Source organism: Mesoplodon densirostris, chromosome 14 (assembly GCF_025265405.1).
Source record: "Mesoplodon densirostris isolate mMesDen1 chromosome 14, mMesDen1 primary haplotype, whole genome shotgun sequence".
Taxonomy (NCBI): Eukaryota; Metazoa; Chordata; class Mammalia; order Artiodactyla; family Ziphiidae; genus Mesoplodon; species Mesoplodon densirostris.
In genome coordinates, this window is record NC_082674.1 from 8,751,266 (window position 1) to 8,774,317 (window position 23,052).

At 50.0% G+C, this 23,052-nt stretch overlaps 1 protein-coding gene across 1 annotated transcript in view; it reads left to right on the forward strand.

Moving 5' to 3' along the window:
• GREB1 (growth regulating estrogen receptor binding 1) overlaps window positions 1-9,147 on the forward strand; it is a 69,631-nt gene extending 60,484 nt beyond the window's left edge. The window contains exons 26-32 of the mRNA XM_060117214.1: window positions 1,100-1,304; window positions 2,221-2,395; window positions 4,235-4,453; window positions 5,651-5,786; window positions 7,000-7,200; window positions 7,632-7,770; window positions 8,916-9,147. Of these exons, the coding sequence (XP_059973197.1) occupies window positions 1,100-1,304; window positions 2,221-2,395; window positions 4,235-4,453; window positions 5,651-5,786; window positions 7,000-7,200; window positions 7,632-7,770; window positions 8,916-9,079 (1,239 nt within the window). The 3' untranslated portion in view covers window positions 9,080-9,147. The remainder of the gene's footprint in view (window positions 1-1,099; window positions 1,305-2,220; window positions 2,396-4,234; window positions 4,454-5,650; window positions 5,787-6,999; window positions 7,201-7,631; window positions 7,771-8,915) is intronic.
• Window positions 9,148-23,052: the final 13,905 nt, after the last annotated feature.

Sequence of the window (23,052 nt, forward strand, 5' to 3'; positions counted from 1 at the left end):
CCGCAATGAGAAGCCCGCGCACCGCAACGAAGAGCAGCCCCTGCTCACCGCAACTGGAGAAAAGCCCATGCAGCAACAAAGACCCAATGTAGCCATAAATAAATAAATAAATAACTTTATTTTAAAAAAAGAACTGGTTATGAGCACCAGCTGTATGCACAGCTTTGTAGTAAGTACTTTGAGGAATCGAGAAGGAATGGAAGACCTAGCTTGGCCAGCGGAACCTATTGTTGAGAAAAGAGTGAAAGAAAACACAGTTATTTATATAAAAGATTCATAGCCTGCGTGTATGAGTAACTAGGCTGTGTGGCTATGATAGAGGGATTTAAGTCATACAGGAATAACGTGTACTCAGAGCATGATTTGGGTAATTGATATATGCCTATTAGTTAGCTCACCTAACAAACCATTTCCGAACAAGCATGTACTTAGCCTCTGATTCTGTGGGCCAGCAGTTTGGATTCAGTTCTGCTGGGTGGTTATCCTGGGGGGGCTTGCTCTCACTTGTGTCTGAGGTTAGTTACCAGGTTGGCGGGGGGGCCGGCTGGGCTAGGGACGCCCATGTCTGTTCCCTGCGGCCTCTCCTTCTCCAGCAGGCTAGCCAGGGCTTCTTCCTGGGAGGGTTCCGAGAGAAGGCAGAATGTGTCAGGCCTCTGGAGGCCAGGCTTGGAACTGGCGCGCTGTCATTTTAACTGCATTTTATCCATAAAAGCAAGCCCCAAGGCTGAGCCAGATGCAGGGAGTGTGGAAATAGATGCCATCTTTTGATGGAAGAGGCTGCAAAGTCACATTTTATTTTATTTTTTTAATTATTATTATTATTTTTTGCGGTACGTGGGCCTCTCACTGCTGTGGCCTCTCCTGTTGTGGAGCACAGGCTCTGGACGCGCAGGCCCAGCGGCCATGGCTCACGGGCCCAGCTGCTCTGCGGCATGTGGGATCTTCCTGGACCGGGGCACGAACCCGTATCCCCTGCATCGGCAGGCAGACTCTCAACCACTGCGCCACCAGGGAAGCCCCCGAAGTCACACTTTAAAGGGAGGGGAATAAGTGTGGCCATGCTGACGAACACTTGCTTCTTTATGCCCGTCCTCTCCAGAGTCAGGAATACATAAAAAGTCCGACGTTCACTCCCACAACGGGCCGTCACGAGCACGGGCTCTTTAACCTGTACCATGCGATGGACGGTGCCAGCCATTTGCATGTGCTGGTTGTCAAGGAGTATGAGATGGCGATTTATAAGAAGTACTGGCCCAACCACATCATGCTGGTTCTCCCGAGTATCTTCAACAGCGCTGGAGTGGGTAGGCCTTTTTAAACGTGCCCTACTCTGTAAAGTTTCTGTGAATGGAGACTGGAGAGAATGTTCTAGATGTCGATGCACAACATGAGAGTTGTGAGTTAAGTTTTATTTGGGGCAAAATGAGGACTAGAGCTTGGGAGACGGCCTCTCAGATAGCTCTGAGGAACAGCTCCAATGAGATAAGGGGGGAGGTCAGTGTATATGGGATTTTGGTGAAGGGAGATACGTGCAGTCAAGCACACATGTTGGCAGAGGGATGCTACTGGTCACAGGGACGCTACTGGTCACAAGAAGGCTGCTGCTGGTCACTGGGAACAGATGTCTCTGTTAATGATTTTAGTGCTTTTCTAGATAGGAGACGATGCAATAAATTGGGCTTATAAAATCACCTCCTGAAAAATATCTAACTATTCTGAGGCCTGTTCTGCCAGTTTTTCCCAGAGCATAGACTGCCTCCTTCCTGATCGGCACCCTGACCTCCTTTCAGGGTGTGCTGAAGGTCAGCGACCGCCGTGGCTACTGACCTCATCCTTGTACAGGCGGATGGCGAGAGAGTTTTTGTCCGTGTAGAGAGGAAAGACCTTTCTCATTAAGCTTTTTGGCTTTTAAAGCTATTTTGATTTGACTATTCTTTTTTCTTCGATGTTTGGTTATTGATTTATTCATGTTCTCAGCTGTTAGAAAAGCAAGGATAAATCGATGTGTGTGCAAATTGGAGAGGAGTGTTTTCTGCCCTAGAATTCTACCAAGTCAACAGCCTGTATTGGGTGGGTGAGGGCTGCAGATCAGGACCCCCCGGGAGCTGGCGGGGCTGGGGCCTCGATGGGCTTTCATCAAGTTCTCTTCTCACTGGGGCTTTGCCCTGGGTGGTCGTTGGCATAGGACTGGCCTGAGTCGGGGTCGTTTGCCCATTTCAGGCGCCGCCCATTTCCTGATCAAGGAGCTGTCTTACCACAACCTGGAGCTGGAGCGGAACCGGCAGGAGGAACTGGGGATCAAGCCGCAGGACATCTGGCCCTTCATCGTGATTTCTGATGACTCCTGCGTGATGTGGAACGTGGTGGACGTCGACTGTGGTGGGGAGAGAAGCAGGTGAGAACCCACACACTCACCCCACCGGTAAGACAAGTGCACGTGCTCTCTTCTCGGTGGGGGATTCTCGTCCGCCCTTCGAGGACCCCAGAGGGCGCCTCACGCTAGAAGGTGTGATGTGCAGTGGACAGAGCCCTGCATGTGGTGGGCTCACGTTCCAAGCTTTACTTTGAGTTCTTAATTTTAAAAATGTTATTGAGGTGTAATACACACAGAAAGTAAAGCAATATATATTCAACATCAAATATATACGAAAAGGAAAGTATAATACATATCCAGGTATTTTCTTTTTCTTTTTTTTTTTTTTTTGTGTTACGCGGGCCTCTCACTGTTGTGGCCTCTCCCGTTGCGGAGCACAGGCTCCGGACGCGCAGGCTCAGCGGCCATGGCTCACGGGCCCAGCCGCTCCGCGGCATATGGGATCTTCCCGGACCAGGTCACAAAGCCGTGTCCCCTGCATCGGCAGGCGGACTCTCAACCATTGCGCCACCAGGGAAGCCCCATATCCAGGTATTTTCACAAACAGAACACACACGCTTGACAAACTCCCTGATGAAGAAACAGACCATCGCTGGCACCCCAGAACCTTCCAGTCCCTCCTCCCTCCCCCCAGCCTCCTCCTAACATGAAGCTGTATTTTTATTTGTTGTGTGACATTAGGGAAATGACTCTTTTTTGGGTTCTAGATGCCTCATCTTTCAAAGCGGCACTTAAACTTGTTCTAGAAGTTTGTTACAAGGATTAATTAAACCATGAATTGTGTGCCTGGTCACGGGCAATGGAGCAGCACAATGTAGGAAAGGCTCAGTAGATACAGCTGCATCTGAACATCATTGGTAAAATATTTCTGTGTGGTTTTACCATGAGTGTTTCAACTTAGCCTTTATTTTTGGCTTGATTTTTTTTTTTTTCCGAGAAACAACTTGATTTTTTGGCTTGTTTTTGTGAGAGGCAACTTTTGAGGTTGGTTCACCTCTTCTGTGTTAGTGAGTCCTAATATAACAATTACCGTTCACACCACTGCTCTTCTAGAAAAAACTGTTTTCTGTCTGATAGAGCTGCACATGCATGAGGACAGCAGTCACCGTGCTTTCATTATTCTCACTGTCATACTTCTGAGGGCAAGAGCTCAGCTAGGGCAACGATGAGGAAGAGAACCAAGCTTTTCCCTCTGCCTTTCTGAATTTCATTCTGCAGCAGCCGTTCAAGTCCTGGCACGTCAGAGCTGGCTGGGGCCTTAGAGAGTTTAGTTGAAGCCCCTCAGTTGGGGGAAAGGAAGCTGAGATGCAGAGAAGTTGAGCCACTTCCCTGGGTCTCACAGACAGAGCTCTTGTCACCCCAGCTCCCAGCCCTGGGGTTACTCCCTTCAGCAGCCCTCCCTGGTCGTCGGGTGACCCTCACTGTCTTCACGGACTTCAGTCACCGGCAGGGTGGGGTGGGAGGTGTTTACACACTGCCTCCTTCCCTCCCCCCACCTCGCTTGGAATTGACACTGGAAACGCAAGGTGGTTTGGCAGATGCAGAGATCGTGGGCTCTGGAGACAGACAACACCGTTCAATCCAAGCTCTGTCACGTGACACTGGGCAAGTTATCCAGAGCCTCTTTTTTCCTCATCTGTAAAATGGGGATGCTATGCCTATGTCATAGGATTGCTGCGAGGATCGATGACAGTGAATTTGAAGTGCTGAGCACGGTGCCTGGTGGTTGTGATGGGTTCCTTCTGCACCCCCCCGCCCGGCATGTTCAGGGGAAAGCAGCATCCTGGCCAGCCTGGTCCAGAGGGCCTTGCTGTTGTCTGCATGCCAACCGAGGGATGTCCATCTCCTTCCTTCGAGCAGGGAATTTTCCTGGTCGGAAAGAAACGTTTCCTTGAAGCACATCATGCAGCACATTGAGTCTTCCCCCAACATCACTCACTACGCGCTGATCGGCGTGCGCAAGTGGTCCAGCAGGACCGGGAGCCGCGAGGTGCGCGAGCCCTTCTCCCGCTGCCACGTGCACGACTTCACCATCCTGAACGTGGACTTGACCCAGAACGTGCAGTACAACCAGAATCGGTGAGCTCCTGCGCCACCTTGCCTGTCAGCTCAGCCCACGGTCCCAGGGCCCTCCGTGAGGGGCAGCCTTACTCCTGGCGGGTGGCTGCTCCCTCCTTGCCCTTCAGGGCCAACGAAACCAGAGCCTTTTCACCCATAGCACTGGCCTGGTCCCTTGCTTTCAGCCCTCATGGGTTTTTTTTGGCTTTTTATTTATTTATTTTTTTTGTGCGGTACGCGGGCCTCTCACTGTTGTGGCCTCTCCCGTTGCGGAGCACAGGCTCCGGACGCGCAGGCTCAGCGGCCATGGCTCACGGGCCCAGCCGCTCCGCGGCATGTGGGATCTTCCCGGACCGGGGCACGAACCCGTGTCCCCTGCATCGGCAGGTGGACTCTCAACCACTGCGCCACCCGGGAAGCCCTTTTGGCATTTTTGTTGTATAATTTGAGGGCAGATTTGCCTAAGACCATTCAACTTCCTTCCTCAGTTCACGTGGCACCTGATTTAATGACTTAAATGCTGCCGGGTGTTGTTGCTCTTGCTTTTTTGGCTCCTCCTCTGGACACGTCACTTTTTAGGAGCGTTAGCACTGAAGGAAACTGTCGTTTCCCTGTGTCACTCTCTACAGATCTATGCAGACACGCTCACATCACGAGAAGAATCTAATCACTAACGTTTCCTGAGCCCTCTACGTGCCAGGCAGTGGGCACGCCCCCGAGAGGGCCCAGGCAGCAGTGTCAGTTTTGGAGCCAGACCGACCTGCTCGGAATTTGGGTTCTGCCACTTGTCAGCTTTGCAATTTAGGCAGATGACTTGCCATCTCTGAGTCTTGTCTTCTTCAGCTGTAAAAAGTGGCTAATATGTTTACTTTGGGAGGTCGGTCGTTTCCTTTTCAGCAAATAGATGAAGTGGGGTTTGTCAAGTCCCCGTCACGGTGCCTGGCATGTCGTGCCTGCTTCACAGGTGGCAGTGCTTCTGTAGTGTAAGCCTGGGGTGCACCCTGCTTTCCTGGTGCAGGCGCATCACAGCTTGTCCTGTTTCCCTTCTCGGTTTGCCTTCCGTGCCTCCCAGAGGAAGGTCTCTGGGGCAGGAACGAGCCTGCTCCGCCTTCCCAGCCCCCAGTACAGGGGTGCACACTCCACGTGTCTGGTAGGGGCGTGCCTGGGGGGTGTGAGCTGCCTCCAGTCCGACCCGTCCCCTCCTCTGGTTCTGGGCAGGTTCATGTGTGATGACGTGGACTTCAACCTGCGGGTGCACAGTGCTGGCCTCCTGCTCTGCCGGTTCAACCGCTTCAGCGTGATGAAGAAGCAGATCGCGGTGGGCGGGCACAGGTCCTTCCACATCACGTCCAAGGTGGGTGTGGCCGTGTGCCTAGACGGGGCTGCCATCCGTGGTGGGAAAGCTGGCAGGGCGGCCACCCGGGCGCCTTTGAGTCAGTGGGGTGGACTTGACTGCTGGGAAGTATTAGTAAAGGTTTCCGGTTGGGAGCCCCGGGAAGGGAAAAGACTTCATCCTATTTCCCTTCTAATCTCCGACTCTAACTGGTTTCCTGTGTGTCCCCCGCAGCGCACACGCACCACCAGCCCTCCTGTGCGCCCTTGCCTGCCCGCACTCTCTCTCTCCCCATTGGTTTCCTGAGCTCATCTCTGTCACTGTCTTTGCTGTTCACTTGTCCGGCTTTTCTGCTGGACAGAGCCCCTTGCTGGGGGCGGGGGCAGGTGTGGTGCCGTGCTCTTCTCGGAGCCCCTGCGACAGTGCCTCCCAAACACTGTCTGAATGGCCCTGACGGGCTAGCTTGGTGGCTGAGCCGGCCTCCTGATGGGCAGAGACGTGATCTGATTGTGTCGGTCCTGGCCGGGCAGACCTGGGCATTTCAGATGCGAAGTCACAGCGAGCCTTCGGAGATCTGTGTCTTCCAGGAACCCATACGGAGCTGGCACACCCCTGCCTTGAAGGTCCCTCTGATCCATGGGGCAGAGTGTCAGAGATGAGCTGGAGAAGTAGGCAGGACCTTATCCGCTGTGGGAAGGTTCTAGACTTTTCTGTAGGAGTAACGAGAACCCATTGAAGGGTATCCAGCAGAGGGTTTGATTAGCATGATTCACATGCACAGACTCTCTGGCTGTAGCATGGGAAGTCTGTTGGTGATGGAACGAGAGATGGTGGGCCCAGATGGCCGGGCCGTGGAGAGCAGGGGCCACGTGGCTGGACAGGAGGCAGATAGGGTCTGGGGGTCAAGAGGAGATTGGCCATTCCCAGAAGTTTGCATCCCTGGATTTGGGGGAACATTCCCAAGGTCCATGGATTCCCTTATTTTTTTCTAGACCAGGCAGCCAATTTTTGGCATGGAATGGTCAGTGTCTACAATTCTGATCGATCACGTGATCAGTTTTCACACGTCCCACTTCGGTTAAACCTAATTTTTCTTAATGGAGAACCTCACAGTGGAAGTTATGTGTTCTCACATCGCTGCTCCACGGCACAGCCTTCCACAACGGGGGCCACCCACGCTGGGTCCCTGCTCAGGGTGGCTGGGAGTGGCTGACACCCGCCCTTCCCCGTGCAGGTGTCTGACAGCCCCATGGCCGTCGTGCCGGCCCAGTACATCTGTGCCCCCGACAGCAAGCACACGTTCCTCGCGGCCCCTGCTCAGCTCCTGCTGGAGAAGTTCCTGCAGCACCACAGCCACCGCTTCTTCCCGCTGTCCCTGAAGAATCACGGCCACCCCGTGCTGTCCGTCGACTGCTACCTTAACCTGGGGTCTCAGGTAACTGTCAGAGGGGGCGCTGTCGAGTCCATAAATCCGGGAAATCCCTAAACACGTGCGCCAGAACCCAGGACTTGGAATGAGAACCACTCCACTACTTCCGCTCCGGTATGACCTCACTTTACAGCTGATAAGATAAAGGCTGAGAGGACTGAAGTGGTTTGGCCCCGATATAAGAAGTTAAGAATCAAACCCACTTCTGATGCTAAACATTTCTGATTCTCAAATGAATTAATGAATAGATAAATCTAGATAAGTCTTGAAGTTGAGTTTTAGGATATAGATTTGGAAATAGCATTAAATATTGTTTCTGTTCCTCCAAGTCTGAGCTTGACCTGGCAGTTAGTATTTGCTAGATGCAAAGCCCTAACACAATGTCGTGGAGTATTTCATGGAAAATGACATTTTCTCTTGGATTCCTTTCTTTTCAGATCTCTGTGTGTTATGTGAGCTCCCGGCCCCACTCTTTAAACATCAGCTGCTCCGACTTCCTGTTCAGTGGACTCCTGCTGTACCTCTGTGACTCTTTTGTGGGAGCTGGCTTCTTGAAAAAGTTTCATTTTCTGAAAGGTAACTTCCCGTACTCTTACCATGGACCTTGCTTTGAATAGCTGTCGCCACCTGGCGCCTCTGCGGAGGTGACCTCTGGTCTAGTCCTTGCCAATGGGTAAACTGAGGCTCAGGGCGCGTGACTTCCCCGATGATCTAGGCGAGTGCAAGAAGGCTGGGATGGGATCCCAGGGCAGCTCTTTCGCCCTCTACCTGTTTGCGTAGGGACAAGACACAGCCCCTTTCTTTTCGGTGACTAGCAGATATTTTCAACTTTTCTGTTGCTTTCCAAGCCAGGCTCTTAACCTAAGCATGCAGATCCCCTCAGACGTTTTTCCTTCTTGGTGGATGAGTTCTTCTTCCTTGTCTTGGGGTGACACATGCATCTTTACTTCTCTTCTAGTCTTTCTCCCTCTGTAGGTGTTTTCATGCTACAGTGGTTGAGAGTGAGAAACATTTATTCTGTGTGACTTAAACACATTCTTTCTAATCCAGCTGGGATCCCTAATCGAACTTCACTTTTCCTTGGCTGCCCTTGACTCTGACCTTCCTCTCTACCAGGTGTTTAGTGAGCACCAACATTGCATAAGCTTTGGGGAAGTAGTCAGAGGTTTCCACAACCTCCTCTGCTCTTGGGATGCATTTCGTCTAATAGGAGGATAGGACGTGTAGGTAGGGAGGTAGGTAGCTAGAACGAACACCCACGATTACTGATGAACGCTAGGCGTCGAGAGGCGGGAGAATCCTCGTTGTCCAGCAGGGGAGGGGTCAGGAGGTGCGTGGGGCCTGGGTGGGTGGCCGGCTGGGATGGCTGGAGAGGGAGGGTTGGGCTGGAGGGGCGGGGGAGGGCGCTTCCCAGTAGGGGCTGCAGCCGAGGATGTTGGTTTGTGGTCCTGCGAGTCTGTCTCCTTCTCCCCCTCTGCTCACTTCTTTGCCAGTGTTTCTTGGTTCCATGTTGTCTCATCTGCCAGACGTGCCAAATCACAATCTCACTGTCTTGCTAAGATTAAGAAGCATCCCCAAGGAAACAAGCGCTCACGCGGACATCCGGTCCTTCCCGTCCAAGCAGCAGCGTAGTTTGTTCTTGCAAATAGCGGCCAGGCGGTACCTTTCCTTTGGAGAAACTGCCCTGTTTTCTTCACATACCTCTGCTGTTGTCCACACAGGTGCCACCTTGTGTGTGATCTGTCAGGACCGCAACTCACTCCGCCAGACGGTTGTCCGCCTGGAGCTGGAAGATGAGTGGCAGTTTCGGCTGCGAGATGAATTCCAGACCGCCAATGCCAAGGAGGACCGACCCCTCTTCTTTCTGACCGGACGGCACATCTGAGGGAGACACATCTGAGGGTGGGGCCTTCAGAACCGCAGGCTGCTGAGGCTAAAGGAAGAATAGGAGCCACGGAGTGTCTGGACTGGGACAGGACCCAGAGGTGTCTGTTGGCCACCCCCTCATGGTAGGTGCCAGGGAACCGAGGCCCAGAGATGGACCGAGACCTACTGAGGCCGATGGGGATGAGTGGATGGTGAGCAGGAACTCAAACCAAAGGCCCCTAGGTTCACATCATCCATATGCTTCCATGGACAGACTTGACTTTTCTCTTAGCTCTGAAGGATCCCCCTTGGCTTATCTTGTACAGGCGCCAGCATTTCAGATGATGGACATGATGTTGGCTATGTAGGTTTCTCTATAACCTGCTACAGAGCAATATTCCAAAAGAACCTTTTAACTGTAAAGGCTGGGGACAAGAAAGAAGGAAGTAGGCTCACTTAATAAGAATTATGTACGTTTACTCTTTTAGAAGCTAGCCCAAAGGCATCAACGTTAATAAAGTAAAACGAATAGTTTCCCTTCAGAGCAAATACGATTCTATTAAAATAGTATAGGGTAAATACCCTACCTCTTAGAAAGGGCAAAAGTGAAAAGAAACTTTTTTAAAAACTACAGGGGTTTCAGGAAGGAAATTAGGGTTACAGAGATTGACCTTGAGAAATAGAATTTGCCTTACAAAGGAAAGAGGACCAAATGGCTTACTTGAAACAAACAATGAGAACAACTAAAGCGATGTGGAAAATGGTGGATAAGGACTAGACTTCTGACTCTAATTTACTGAAGCTCAGTTTTTAGTTCCTTGAGTCGCTTGTCTTCTCTTACGAATGTTTGGTCCCTGACAGGAGAGGAAGAGGAACCGACAAGGCAGCAGCGATGTTCTGTGATGCGCCCACACTCTGGCTTGTGTTGGGATGTTTTTTAAACCAGCGTGTTAGAGGGCCCCCTAGAGGCTGGGCCTTGGGCCAGGTGCTTTCACAGTTACGGTCTTGCTTAACCCTTCCAGCAGCCCATGCGCATGGAATTATTCTTCCCATTTCATTTCAAAGATGAGACAGTTGAGATGTAGAGAGCGCATCTCACCAAGATCACACAGCTGGAGAGAAGCAGAAGCAGACTCTGGGGTCCGCCTCCCTACCACACTGCTTATGGAGTGGCCCGTAACCAAAGGAAGAATTTAAAGGTCGTCAGAAATGAATCAGCAGAATGCACTCTCATCCATCCATCTTCGACGTTTAAAGCACTCTAATGGATAGCAATCCGAGAAGAAATTCTTTTCAAAGATGATGCCAAAGAGTTAATGTCAATCTTTTCTTCCCTAAGAAAAAACGTCCATGAGTATAAAAGATTTAGATCAGTGTTTCTAAAATGATCACTTTGTGTATGTCATTATTCCTATCTTGGAATAAAAACTTACCTTCTTTAGTTCTATTTGTCTTTTATAAATGGTGGCTTCTGGCGGCTTCTGGGCTGCTTTCCCCATTTTATTGGTTAATTTAAACTTGGGGAAAAAACCCAAACAAGTATTCGTATTTGCTCCAGCCTTATAAATAGAATTTGCGATGCATGTATTGTTTCTTTGCTGGGAATGAGTTGCATTGTTTTGGGAGGAAGTAGTGTGGCCAGTGGTCCTGGGGGGCTAATACCTGCTTAAAATCTCAGTGAATGACAGAAGGACAGTTTTGGAAAGGAAAGAAGAACAAATCCATAAAAATAAGGGTATATTAAGATGTGGAGGAATCCCTGAAAGAGAAAAGACAGGCAGAAATGGAAGAAACAATGGCCCAAAGCGTGCAAAGAAGCCTGCCACACAGGAGGATGGTTTCCTCCCGTGCCCTGAGCTTCCCAGTGACTAAGGAAGCAGGCAGGGAGCCTGGGCGTTTGGCAGGGCTGTTCACAGGGGAAGTCGCTTGGAGCAGCCAGGCTCTTTGGTGCCTCCCAGCCCTTCCTGCCCCGCTCTCCACCCCGCAACCAACCTGGGCTGAGCAGCAGATTGGGTGAGGCTCAGGCCCGGAGTGTGGAGCCCCAGGCAGGGGGCGGGTCCCCAGGCCTTTGTGAAGACAAGCTGTCGGCACCCCTTCACCACCACCGCCGCAGTGTCCTGTTCCCACAGTCACTTGAGGCAGTAAATAGCAAACAGGAGCTCCCTAGTACGGAAATAAGCACACAGCTAAAACTCATAACAAAACTACAGGAAATGTTATAGAGGGAGAGGCGATACGCTCCATGAAGAGTCAGTACAGCAGACGGAATCCCATCAGCCAAGTGTAGTTAAATTCAGGGAAAAAGAATATACTGCATCCAGAACAAAAAAAGATCAGGTACAGATCTTGGAAATTCAAACCTCAGTAGGCGGATGAAATAGACCAGCTCAAGAGTGAAAGAGACAGCTGGAAGGTGCAGTTGGGAAGGTCTCTAAGAAGGCAGTACAAAGGGAGGTGCCTGATCTCTGCTGACCCTTAACTTCTCCCTTTGCTTACTGCATGTCAGCTGCCTGGCCCTCCCGGACCACCTTGACCATGGCCAGGCCAGCACCTCCTCCTCTCACATCCGCTTGGGTCCCTCCCTCGCTTGCACTGGGTCCTTGCTACTCAAAGGCCACCTCCTCAATGAGGTCATCCCGGATTGAGAGTACCTACTAACAGAACACAGTTTGTTCAGCTGTCTTTTGTTGTTTTGCTCTTTCCCCACAAAAGCAGGAATTTTATGAGACAGTTGCACTGCTCTGTTCCCAGAGTCTTGATTATGCCCAGCAAACTGTAGGGACCATGAGATGCCCATTGAATGAACGAATGAATCTCTTCTATCTTAGCTGATCCCAACATGGGAGCTGGGGGTGGGGGTGGGAGTGGTGGGTGATGGAGGAACTGATAAAATGAGTGAAATGGAGCAAAAATTCTTGGTTTAATGGGGCAGAAGTGATTAACATGTTCATGGAAAAGGAATGTTTAAATATATGTGTTAAAAACTTTTAGAGAAGCTGCTAGAAGGAAAAAACAGGGTGTCCAATATCTAAGACATTAAGGGGAAATGTAGCACTGACAAAATCAGTGTATGAGGTCAGAGCAGGCTGGGGAGGGATAAACAGCAGGAAAGCTTGGTAAATAGAATACACAGCCCAACCGATCAACAATCAAAATAACTATACATGAATTAAAGTCACCTAACAGCAGATGGAGGCTCTCAGATTGGGTCAAGAAAGCTAATCAGACTAGGACTCCATTTTTAAAAATGAAATAGACCACGAGATATTTTAAGTTAAAATTCAAAGTTCTACCCAGAGGGATGAGAGTCCCGACACGCTGTAGATATGCCAACATTGCTATGAAATATAAAGAACTGTGAGAAATACGAGAAGATGGGTAAATGGTGTAATCATAACTGGAGACTAGTATGTCTCTCGCAGAAGCAGACAAAGAAGACCCACAGAAAGGAGAGTTGGTTGACACAGTGATATGTTTGGTCTAAAGTAATTAACCTTCAAAGAGGAGAGAATTCGTGTGTAATAAAAATTCCAGAAAACGTACTGGAACTAGATAGCAGTGAGGGTTGCATAACATCGTGAATGTGCTAAATGTCACTAATGGCCAATTTTATGTGTATTTTACCGCCGTAAAATAAAAACTCCCCCAGAGCATTGGGAAATACGGAATCCTGTACTTCTGAAAGGCCAGATATAACAGTCACCCCAAAACCAGATAAGAATAATAAGTACACACCAAAAAACGGATTCTTTTTTTCCTGAAAACTTTCAGCAATTTACAACTCTTGCAATAAAGGAGGAGAAATCATGCTACAAGAGCAACATTTATATGGATGTCAGAGTGCTTGACGCAGGGTGTGGCAGTGCAGAGGGCACGGAATCTGAAACCGGGAGACTTGGGTTCATGCCTTGACTCCTTTGCCAAGTCACCCAGCTCCCTGGAGACTATGTTAGCTATGAAATCAGCAACAGTGAGTAGCAAACTTTCTTGAGCATCTACTGTGGTTAGTCATTTTACTAGATGGCTAATTGTCCATTATTTCATTTAGTCGTCACAATCACACTTGAAGTAGATATCACTGGTATCATTTTACAGAGTAAGAAACTAGGGCTCAGAGAGGCTAAGTGACTTGTCTGAGATCACACACCTCTCAAGTGACAGGACAAATCTAGATTCATGCCTGCAGGTATAAGGATAGTTTCCCTAACATCACAGCTGCGTGCTATCTTGAGTTATTTACGTCCCCCACATGCTGTTTATTAGAAGGCACTGTTGGCTCCTAAGACTCTGTGTGCAATAAAAAATACTGATCCAGAACTTTCTCACTGGGTTGCCTGTTGAATGTGGTGCTGGATTCAAGCATGCACCACATTATGGGCCATCCAGAGTCTAGGCAATTCCAGCATTAAGGTTTAGAAACCACTTTCAATAAAGAAGTTTGCATGAAACCTCCCACGTCTGGCTTCAGGTTCTGCAGACAACTCTTCTATAAGGGAAAACCATGAACCAAGGGCAAGTCCAGTGTCCACAGCTGCTGTTTCTTTTTCAGTCTACTACTTGCTTAGGCAGACTTCCTGCTCAGAAGGAATTAGCATTTTAATTAGCAAAACAGTTGGGAAGGCCAGTGCAGAGTTTTCAAGCCCTTCAGGTCTAGAGAAGAAACAGAAATTCTAAGACTGCATTTGTCATTCACCAAATGGACTGTCCCAGTTTCCTTTTGCCTTTCTTCTAAAACTCGGGCGAGCACCAATTTTTCTCTCTTAGGATCTTTTTCTCTATGAAAGGGTGTTTCCTAGGGGTGGCAATCCACCCTGCCAAGAAGGGTGGGCTTTGGGTGGTGGTGTGAGTTGAATTGTGTCCCCCAAAAAGATATATTGAAGTTGTAACCCCCAGTCGTTCAGAATGTGAGTTTAATTGGAAATAGGATTGTTGTGATGTAATTAGTTGAGATGAGGTCATATTGGAGTAAAGTGGGGCCCTAATCCAGTGTGACTGGTGTCTTTATAAGAAGACAATAAAGAGAAACAGAGGGAGAATGCCATTGGGCCGTGGAGACAGAGACTGGAGTGATCAATCTACAAACTAAAGAATTCCAGGGACTGCTGGGAACCAACAGAAGCTGGGAGACAAGGAAGGATTCTTCCCTAGAGCCTTAGGAGGGCATAGCTGGCTGACACCTTGATTTTGAGCTTGTAGCTTCCAGAACTGTGAGAGGATAAATTTCTGTTGTTTTAAGCCCACTACCTTGTGGCACTTTGTTACATGCAAGCCCTAGGAAATCACCACAGGTGGGCAATGCATACTTCATCTTTCAAAGTTCGGCAAAGTTTGGCAAAGGCTTCCTAGGATCCTGGTATAAGGTAGTTGTGGCTATAAGACTAAGACTTAGGAAAGGAGCACTTTGGGGGCCTCTTAATCTTGGCCAAGCAGGCAAACAAGTAGATCAAACTACCACACAAGTAGATAGAGCTTATTTTTTTAAAACACAGAATTGTAGGACTTCCCTGGTTGGAGGCGCAGTGGTTAAGAATCCGCCCCCCAATGCAGGGGACACGGGTTCGAGCCCTGGTCCGGGAAGATCCCACATGCCGCGGAGCAACTAGGTCCGTGCGCCACAACTACTGAGCCTGCGCTCTAGAGCCCACGAGCCACAACGACTGAGCCTGCGTGCTGCAACTACTGAAGCCCACACGCCTGGAGCCCACACTCCACAAGAGAAGCCACTGCAATGAGAAGCCCACGCACCGCAATGAAGAGTAGCCCCCTCACCGCAACTAGAGAAAGCCCGCATGCAGCAACGAAGACCCAACGCAGCCAAAAGTAAATAAATAAATAAATAAAATACAGAATTGTAAAGATAGGCTGCATTCAGGAGCCAAGAGCTTCCCTTTATTTTAATAACGGCTACTATCCATTGAGCTCTTTAAGTGCTACATACACACTTTTCCAAGCATTTTTTCATATGTACGATGATGTCATTTAATTCTTAACATCAGAGGATAGTGGTTTTCATATCTGTTTCACAGATGTGGACAGGAGCCCCAAGCAGGTGAAGGAACTTGCTGAGAAGTGACAGAGGCAGGATCCATCTCCAGGCCTGTCTGAGCCTGGACTGCAGGTGCTTTAGTCAATGCCCAGTGCTTCTTCCTGGGGCCCCAGCAAGGGGAATTTGATTTCTATTTGAAATTTGTCATTTAGATATTATACAAACAACATTATGCCAACAAATTAGGAAAAAAAAATAGGTTTCATAGTCCTTTTTCTACGAGACATTTCTGAGTGTCTGCTGTGTGCCAGACACTAAACTCAGATCCTGCGATGAAGGTGGCAGAAACCATGCTTATTCTTAGGTCACTCATGCCTCCATAGCAAACTCACCATCTTCTAAGTGCCTCATTCTAGACCTTTTCTCTGAATCGGAATGACTTGTGCGTACTATAATTTTGCATTCTGTTTCCCTGTTTAGTTAATAGTAAGACCACAATATGTTTATACTGCTAAGTAAGTCTTATGCGGGCCTCTCACTGTTGTGGCCTCTCCCGTTGCGGAGCACAGGCTCCGGATGCTCAGGCTCAGCGGTCATGGCTCACGGGCCCAGCGGCTCCGCGGCATGTGGGATCTTCCCGGACCGGGGCACGAACCCGTGTCCCCTGCATCGGCAGGCAGACTCTCAACCACTGCGCCACCAGGTAAGCCCGGTAAGTAAGTCTTATTATTTGTTTATGGTGGCCTAGCACATAGGATTTGTTTGAATAAATGATTATGAATCATTCGATTTCTTAAGGCTGAGCCTTTAGTTTCTTACCATCTTTTGTCTTCAGACTCTTGGGAAGCAGTGTGATGTAGCGGGGAGGACTTGGCTGCTGAATCTGTGTTTCCAAGTAATGGGACAAGACTTGTCTTAACCTCTCTTTGCTTCCATTTCCCCACATATAAAATGACAAAAGTAATAGCAGTGTTTCCAGGCAGGATGTAAGGGGCAGGTATCATGAGTGATTAACCTGCTTGGTCCAGAGCCTGCTGGTAAATGCCCCATGAAGAGCATGGCAACACACCTGTGTGCCCACAGAGAGGCTTTTCTTCCTTGGCAAACTGCCTTAAAGGAAAATTCCAGCAGGTGAAACATAGGCTCTAAGTTTTTGAACATTTCTCTAGCTTCCAAAATTTCTTGTCTACTTCCTTTCTAGGAGGGCACTCTGATTTTCTCTCCCTCCACTGAGCACATTGATCACACCTGGTTTCTGGTGGCAATATGGGCTCTTGTCATTGACATTTTGAAATTAATGTATTCGCCATAAGATACTGCATCACTATTGTTTTGACTGTTGTTTCCTTAGGAACTTTTGAGGCTGAACGTATTTCCTCTGGTGTGTTTCTTGGCCTTTGAGGTCTTGGTGTTTTCCTTAATGATTTTCATGAGATCTTTGGATAACATGTAAAGTAACTCCTTACGTATCGTTCATGTTTTCTTAAATTGTTTTCTCAATATGTTTTTCTTTGAATTTTGGTCCTGCTATTCTTTGCTATTCACAGGGCCTCCTGTAAGGGTTTACCCAGGTACCAGGTTTTACCCAGTTTGGGGTCTAGAGTGATGACCTCACAATAGTGTCAACTAGTATGTACTGGGCATTTACTGTATGCCAGGCACTGTGATGGGAACGTCTCATTCCTTCTCGTTTCTTCATTACAAATTGATTATTACGTACTCTATATGCATAATCTCTTATCTGAAACCCTTGGGATCAGATGTATCAATATTTTGCAATTCAGAGTATTTGACTTTTTGAAAAGTAGCGTGGTTCATATACCACTTAGCACAGCGACCCTAACAGGGTGTTATGGACTCAATGTTGGCATCCCTCAAAATTCATATGTTGAAGGCATAACCCCCACTGTGGCTGTATCTGGACATGGGGCCTCTAAGGAAGTAATTCAGGTTAATTACTGATGAAGTAAGTTCATCATAATGAGGTCCTAAGGATAGGGCCCTGATCCAGCAGGATTAATGTCTTTGTAAGAAGAGATGCCCGAGGGCTCGCTCTCTCCCCCGATACATGCACAAAGGTCATGTGGACACACAGCGAGATGGCTGCTGCCCTCTAGCCAGGAGAAGCCTCAGAATGAAATATAAACTTGTCAGCACCTTGATCTTTGCAGCCTCCAAAGCGGGGAGAACATAAACGTCTGTTGTTTAAGCCCCCCAGTCTTGTTGTTTGGTGATGGCAGCCCGAGCTGACACGCAGGAACTTGGAGCATCCCATAATCAAACACATTCACGTCTCTGCAGCAAAATGTACATACACTTCTCTGAAGAAGGATAACTAAGGGCTGTACGTTGCTTCAAATCCAAGTCAGCTTTTGCTGATCTAAATTATTTTTAAAAACTGGATTTAAGGACTTTTGCTCCATCAGTTTTATAGATGAAAAAACAGGCTCAGGGAAATTCCTTTGCCCAGGGTGGGCTCATCCAAGTGATGAGGCCAGGCCCCAAACCAGGTCTGCCCCAGACCAGGGCTCAAGTCCTGGGCCGACTGGACCCCACTGGTTCAATTGCTTCCGTACCCGCTAACGGAGCTGCACCACAGTTTGTATTTTGAGCTGCTTCTTGCTCTTTCCTACTTCACGGTGCTCTGTGAGCTTTCGCTAGAATGAAGGAGGGTGCCCTCCCCCGCCTTCACTAAGGAGCTCCAGAGACGGGCCTTTAAGATCAGCCCACAGGGATCCTCAGCCAGGGCGGCAGAGCCCAGGCACACGGGGCAGAGAGGGGGGCGCCCACCCTCCACGTGTCGGTCTGGAGCCCGTCCTCTTCCATCCACCGGGCGATCTCACGCCCGACCCTCGGAGCCGCCTGACAAGAGGTTCCCAAGACCAGCACCGTGTGGCTCCTTCTTTCCAGGTGGCCCTTCCTCTCCCCGACAAGGAGGGTGGTGGGCTCTGCGTAGGCTCTCTCTGAAGTGTGTTGTCGTCGCCTCTGGCCTTTTCTCAAGGGCTTTGGGGCTGGGGGCCGGAACGGTCACCTCCCACTCATGCAGTGGCCACTGCACAGCACCCCAGGCCGTGTGCCCGGGCTGGGCCTTCCTCCTGGCCACCTTTCCTGTCTTCCTTTGCCTGTTCTAGCTTCTCACCTCCAACAGGGTACTCGTCCGGGCGTCTGTGCGTGTAGTGTGTGTGAAGTGTGTGGCGTGATATGTGTGCATGAATGTGTGTGCACGTGATATGTGTATGATGTGTCTGAGTGACTGTTTGCCCGCGATGTGTGTGCACAGGTGCTGATTCCAGGCCTGGGGACCAGGGTGAGTGATGGACGGAGTTCAGGGAAACATCAACACAGTTCATCAGAGAGAAGCTTTTTTCTTTCTATATTTTATTTATTTATTTATATTTGGCTGCGTTGGGTCTTTGTTGCTGCGTGCGGGCTTTCTCTAGTTACGGCGAGCGGGGGCTACTCTTCGTCGCGGTGTGCGGGCTTCTCATTGCGGTGGCTTCTCTTGTTGCAGAGCACGGGCTCTAGGCGCGTGGACTTCAGTAGCTGTGGCACGTGGGCTCAGTAGTTGTGCCTCGCAGGCTCTAAAGCGCAGGCTCTAAAGCACAGGCTCAGTAGTTGTGGCGCACGGGCTTAGCTGCTCCGCGGCATGTGGGATCTTCCCAGATCAGGGCTCAACCCGTGTCCCCTGCATTGGCAGGCGGATTCTTAACCACTGTGCCACCAGGGAAGCCCCAGAAACCTTTTCTTGGTCCTTCTGCTCTGCGCTTCACTTTTCTCTTCCTGCCCCTTTGCAGATCTGTGGCTTCAATGGCAACAGACAGGAAAACCAGTCTTTCTCTCTGGGCTCAGGCCTCACAAGTCTTCAGGAGCAAGGCTGGCCGCGTCAAGCAGGACTTGGCCCTGTGCAGGCAGGAGAGGGGCTGAGGCCTGCGGGGAAATGGAGGGGGCCTGCTCTGACAAAAAGAATGGAAATGCAACCTTTCCGAACACTGCTGGCCAGAGCACGTCTGTGGGGCCGTTCTCCAGAGCAGGCAGCCCTGCCGTCATCCCACGGCTGCACCGGCCGCCTCACGTCAGGCAGACACACAGGTCCGAGGCCAGAGAGGGCAGCTGGTGACTCCAGGCTCTCTAGAGCCCACAGAATGCCCCTGCTGGGGTGAACGGCTGCTCCCTTACTTGGAGCAACTGGACGATTTTACTGCAGCTCATGTGGTCTAACAAGGCAGCCAGCTCTGGGCACTGTTGAGTTGTCATTTGTGGAAATTCAGGAGAGCAGAAAAACAGCAATAACAATAATAGTAATAACAATAGCAATAAAAATAATGCCAGCGAAAATATATTCTTTATTATGCACCAGGCACTGTGCTAAGCGTTTAATCTTCAGACAACAGGAAAGATGGGTATTATTCATGTCCATCATACAGATGAGCAGACTGAGGCTGAGAGGTGTAAGTGACTTGCCTGCAGGTACACAGCTGGTGAGCGGCAGAGCTGGGGGTCCCTGTAGGTCCGCCTGACTGCGTGGCTTGAGTCATTAGTGATGAAATCGCTCATCTGAAAGCTCGAGGGCTGTGCAGTCAGCGTTCCTCTGCTCCTTCTTCGATTGCATCCAGGCCAGGATTCCCGGGGGAGCCCCAGAGCCGGATGCTGTCTCCACTAGGGCGGGGCTCCGGGGCCCCTGGGGGGCATGGCTCCAAGGGGTGGTGCTCTCGACACAGGGAGCTGAGGGCTTCCAGGAAGAGTTTTCTGAAGGAGGAGGACACAGCATCGTACAGCACAGGGGTCACCGCCGAGCTGACGTAGAAAAGCGTGTTTGTCACCATGTAGAAGTAGTGATAGAAATCGTAGAGCTTGCTGGAAGAGAAACCCGGAAGGCGGGTTCGAGGGCCTGCCGCCTGCCCGGGGCATCCTCCCCTTGCTGCTGGGAGTGTCGCCCCTTCCACACGGCCGGGTGAGGAAGGCCTGCTTCCTGCTATCGGGAAGCTCAGTGTGAAGTCAAGAGACGTTCCGTCACACCAGCTGCCCTTGGCCGACCTGCCCCACCCAGCCTTTGAGTCCCTGTGCTTGGCTGCCCGGCCGGGTCCCCTGCACGGTGAAGGGCACACGTGCTGGTGGACGGGGGCCACTGGCCAGCCCGCTGAGACATGGGGAGCCTCGTGCTGCTGGGTGTGGTCAAGGAGATGTGGCTTCACTAAGAGAAGAAAGTCCTTCGGAGAAGCTGCGCCCCGTGTCGCCGTGGGAAGGGCTGTGTGTGTGCATGTGTGTGCACGTGGGGGTCGGGGGGCGGTGCACTAGCAGCTCTCAAGAAGGAGCCATCTGTTGACACAGCTATCTCCTTGGAGGCCACGTGGGATCTCTCTCCTCTCAGATGTTTGACTTTCCCTTACGATCGAGGCGTAGTGATTTCCAAAAGGAAGAGAAGGGATTCTCTGCTTTGCTTTTCTCCAATTGTGTCATAAAAGGGGTGTGGATGGTCTGGTCTCTAAAAGGCCTCTGTTAACTCATGGAATCACAGCTCTGAGGCTTCTTCCCTCTCTCCATGTAAGAACATGGCCTCTTCCCCGCTCCCTACCTGTAGGCCACTCTCCGTCCTGAAGTCAGGATGCCCATAACCCTGACTACCACTCACATGGCCTGACCAGTTCAGAGAGGTTTCTGGATAACGCTCTGTTCCCCACCCTGAGCTGGGAGCTTTTGGGATAACAGACTGGGCAGAACCAGACAGAATGGAGGCCAGAGTTCTGGGGAACCCAGCAACTGGGGGTTCCTCCGGAGAGCAGAGGCGGCCCTGGCCCCGCCCAGTGGCCCCTCCCTGTGTGCTGGGGCTCCTCCCCTCACTCACTCGGTCCACCCGCTGTCAGGGACTTAGCAGTACATGAGCCTGCGGGCGTGGTACGGCATCCAGAAGACGACATACACAGCCACGATGGCTCCTGCAGGACCGGGGAGAGACAGACAGACAGGAAACACGTAACAGTTACGCCATCTCTGGGGAGGAAGCTGCCCAAGGTGAAGCATTTCCCTTGAACTTGCTCCTGGAGTCTAGGGGTTGGAAGGGGACTTTGAGGTTATCTGACACACCCTTACCTGGATCTGTCCCCAAACCTGGTGTTACCCTGTCCTCTGAGTGAATGTCCACTTTAATCCTGACCTGTCCACTGACATGCTTCTAGAAACTGCTACAATATCTATAAGCTCCTGGTCACTAGAAAATACTCCCAACTCAGGGCTAGATATTCCCACTTGGTTGTCTGACTGCAGAGACAACAGAACTCAAATGTCCTTCTGCCTTATAAGGCCTCTCCCTCTTCTATCCCTTTTTCTGATTGATTGATGGCACCGCCATCCATCTGGCACTCACGTCGTAAGCCACAGAGTCTTCTTTTTCCATTACCCCCAAGATGCAATCTATTAAAATCATCTCCCCTGGGCTTCCCTGGTGGTGCAGTGGTTGAGAGTCCGCCTGCCGATGCAGGGGACACGGGTTCATGTCCCGGTCTGGGAAGATCCCACATGCCGCGGAGCGGCTGGGCCCATGAGCCATGGCCGCTGAGCCTGCGTGTCCAGAGCCTGTGCTCTGCAACGGGAGAGGCCACAGCAGTGAGAGGCCCGCATACCGCAAAAAAAAAAAAAAAAAAAAGAATGTCATTCTCATGGAGCAGTGTCAGCAAGGAAAAGAAGTATGTTTAGCATGTTTCAAAACCTTACATTGGTCTTTTTCCTAAGCCCTTCTAGAACACCAGAACTTTACAACTGGAAGGCCCTTGTGGAGGCTTTCTTATCTCACCCTTAGATCCCTGGGCATTTAGGGCCAGAGCCAGGTCTCCTGATTTTTTTGTCTTCAGCAAAGTTATTATGGCCCAGTGATATTTAATTCTTCCATTTAGATATATAACCTTACAGTCACTTTGGGAGCTAGGGCTTCAACATATATATATATATATATATTTTAATGTTTTTAATATTTATTTATTTGGTTGCATGGGGTCTTAGTTGTGGAGGGCTCCTTAGTTGCAGCTCACCAGCTCCTTAATTGCAGCATGCGGCTCCTTAGTTGCGGCATGAGAACTCTTAGTTGCGGCATGCATGTGGGATCTAGTTCCCTGAACAGGGATCGAACCCAGGCCCCATGCATTGGGAGCACGAGTCTTATCCACTGTGCCACCAGGGAAGTCCCAACATATATGTTTTGAGTGGACACAATTCAGTCCATCACAAGGATTCCATACATATGAGTTTTAGACAAATTTTCTTTAAAGCAAATAACCAATATTAATAAATTTTTAACTTTTTACTGGGTTTCACAGAGCTCAGTCAGGCCTGTAGGACCTGGGAAAGGGCAAGTTCCTGCTTCCCTTTGGACGAATTCTCCAAGGACTTAGTCTCCCAAGGTCTAGACTGGAAGAGTGGAGAGACCCCGGGGTGGAGTCGGAAGAGGTGGGTCCAAGTCTCATCTCCGCTGTTCACTGGTTGTGTGTCTTGGACAGGCCACCTGTCTCTCTTAGCCTAGTTTACTCTCTGAAAAGGAGGAATGAAAAATACTATGATCTGTTTTTCTCATCTCTTTGGGTTAGAGCACAGAGCAGATAGGAATCTTCAGGGCTGGAGTTCCCAGGCTGTCACTTCAAGGAGTTAAATTCTTGACTCTTTTGAGGTAGAGAAGCTCCAAGAAAAAGGGGGCCGTCTCTGGTTTTTCATTGGTGGTGCTATTGGGAGTGAGTCCGTTTTCCAGGACACGCCATCAAAGACATGAACAGGTATTGTTGCCTTTTAAGGACAGCTCTAGGCAAGCATCCTGTGTCATGTAGAAAGAGGAGAATTTCCTTCGTATCTTCTGTGGTTGGGCCTCTCCAGCCAGGTCAGAGGAGGACGGTGAAATGCAGTTAATGGGTGAGGAGGAAGGTTCAGCACCAGTGACGCACCCAGTGGGTTCCCCTTACAGACGTGTGCAGAGGGCTTGGAGTTTCTGTCTTCACCCAGGGGGACAGAGGAGAATGACTGATGCG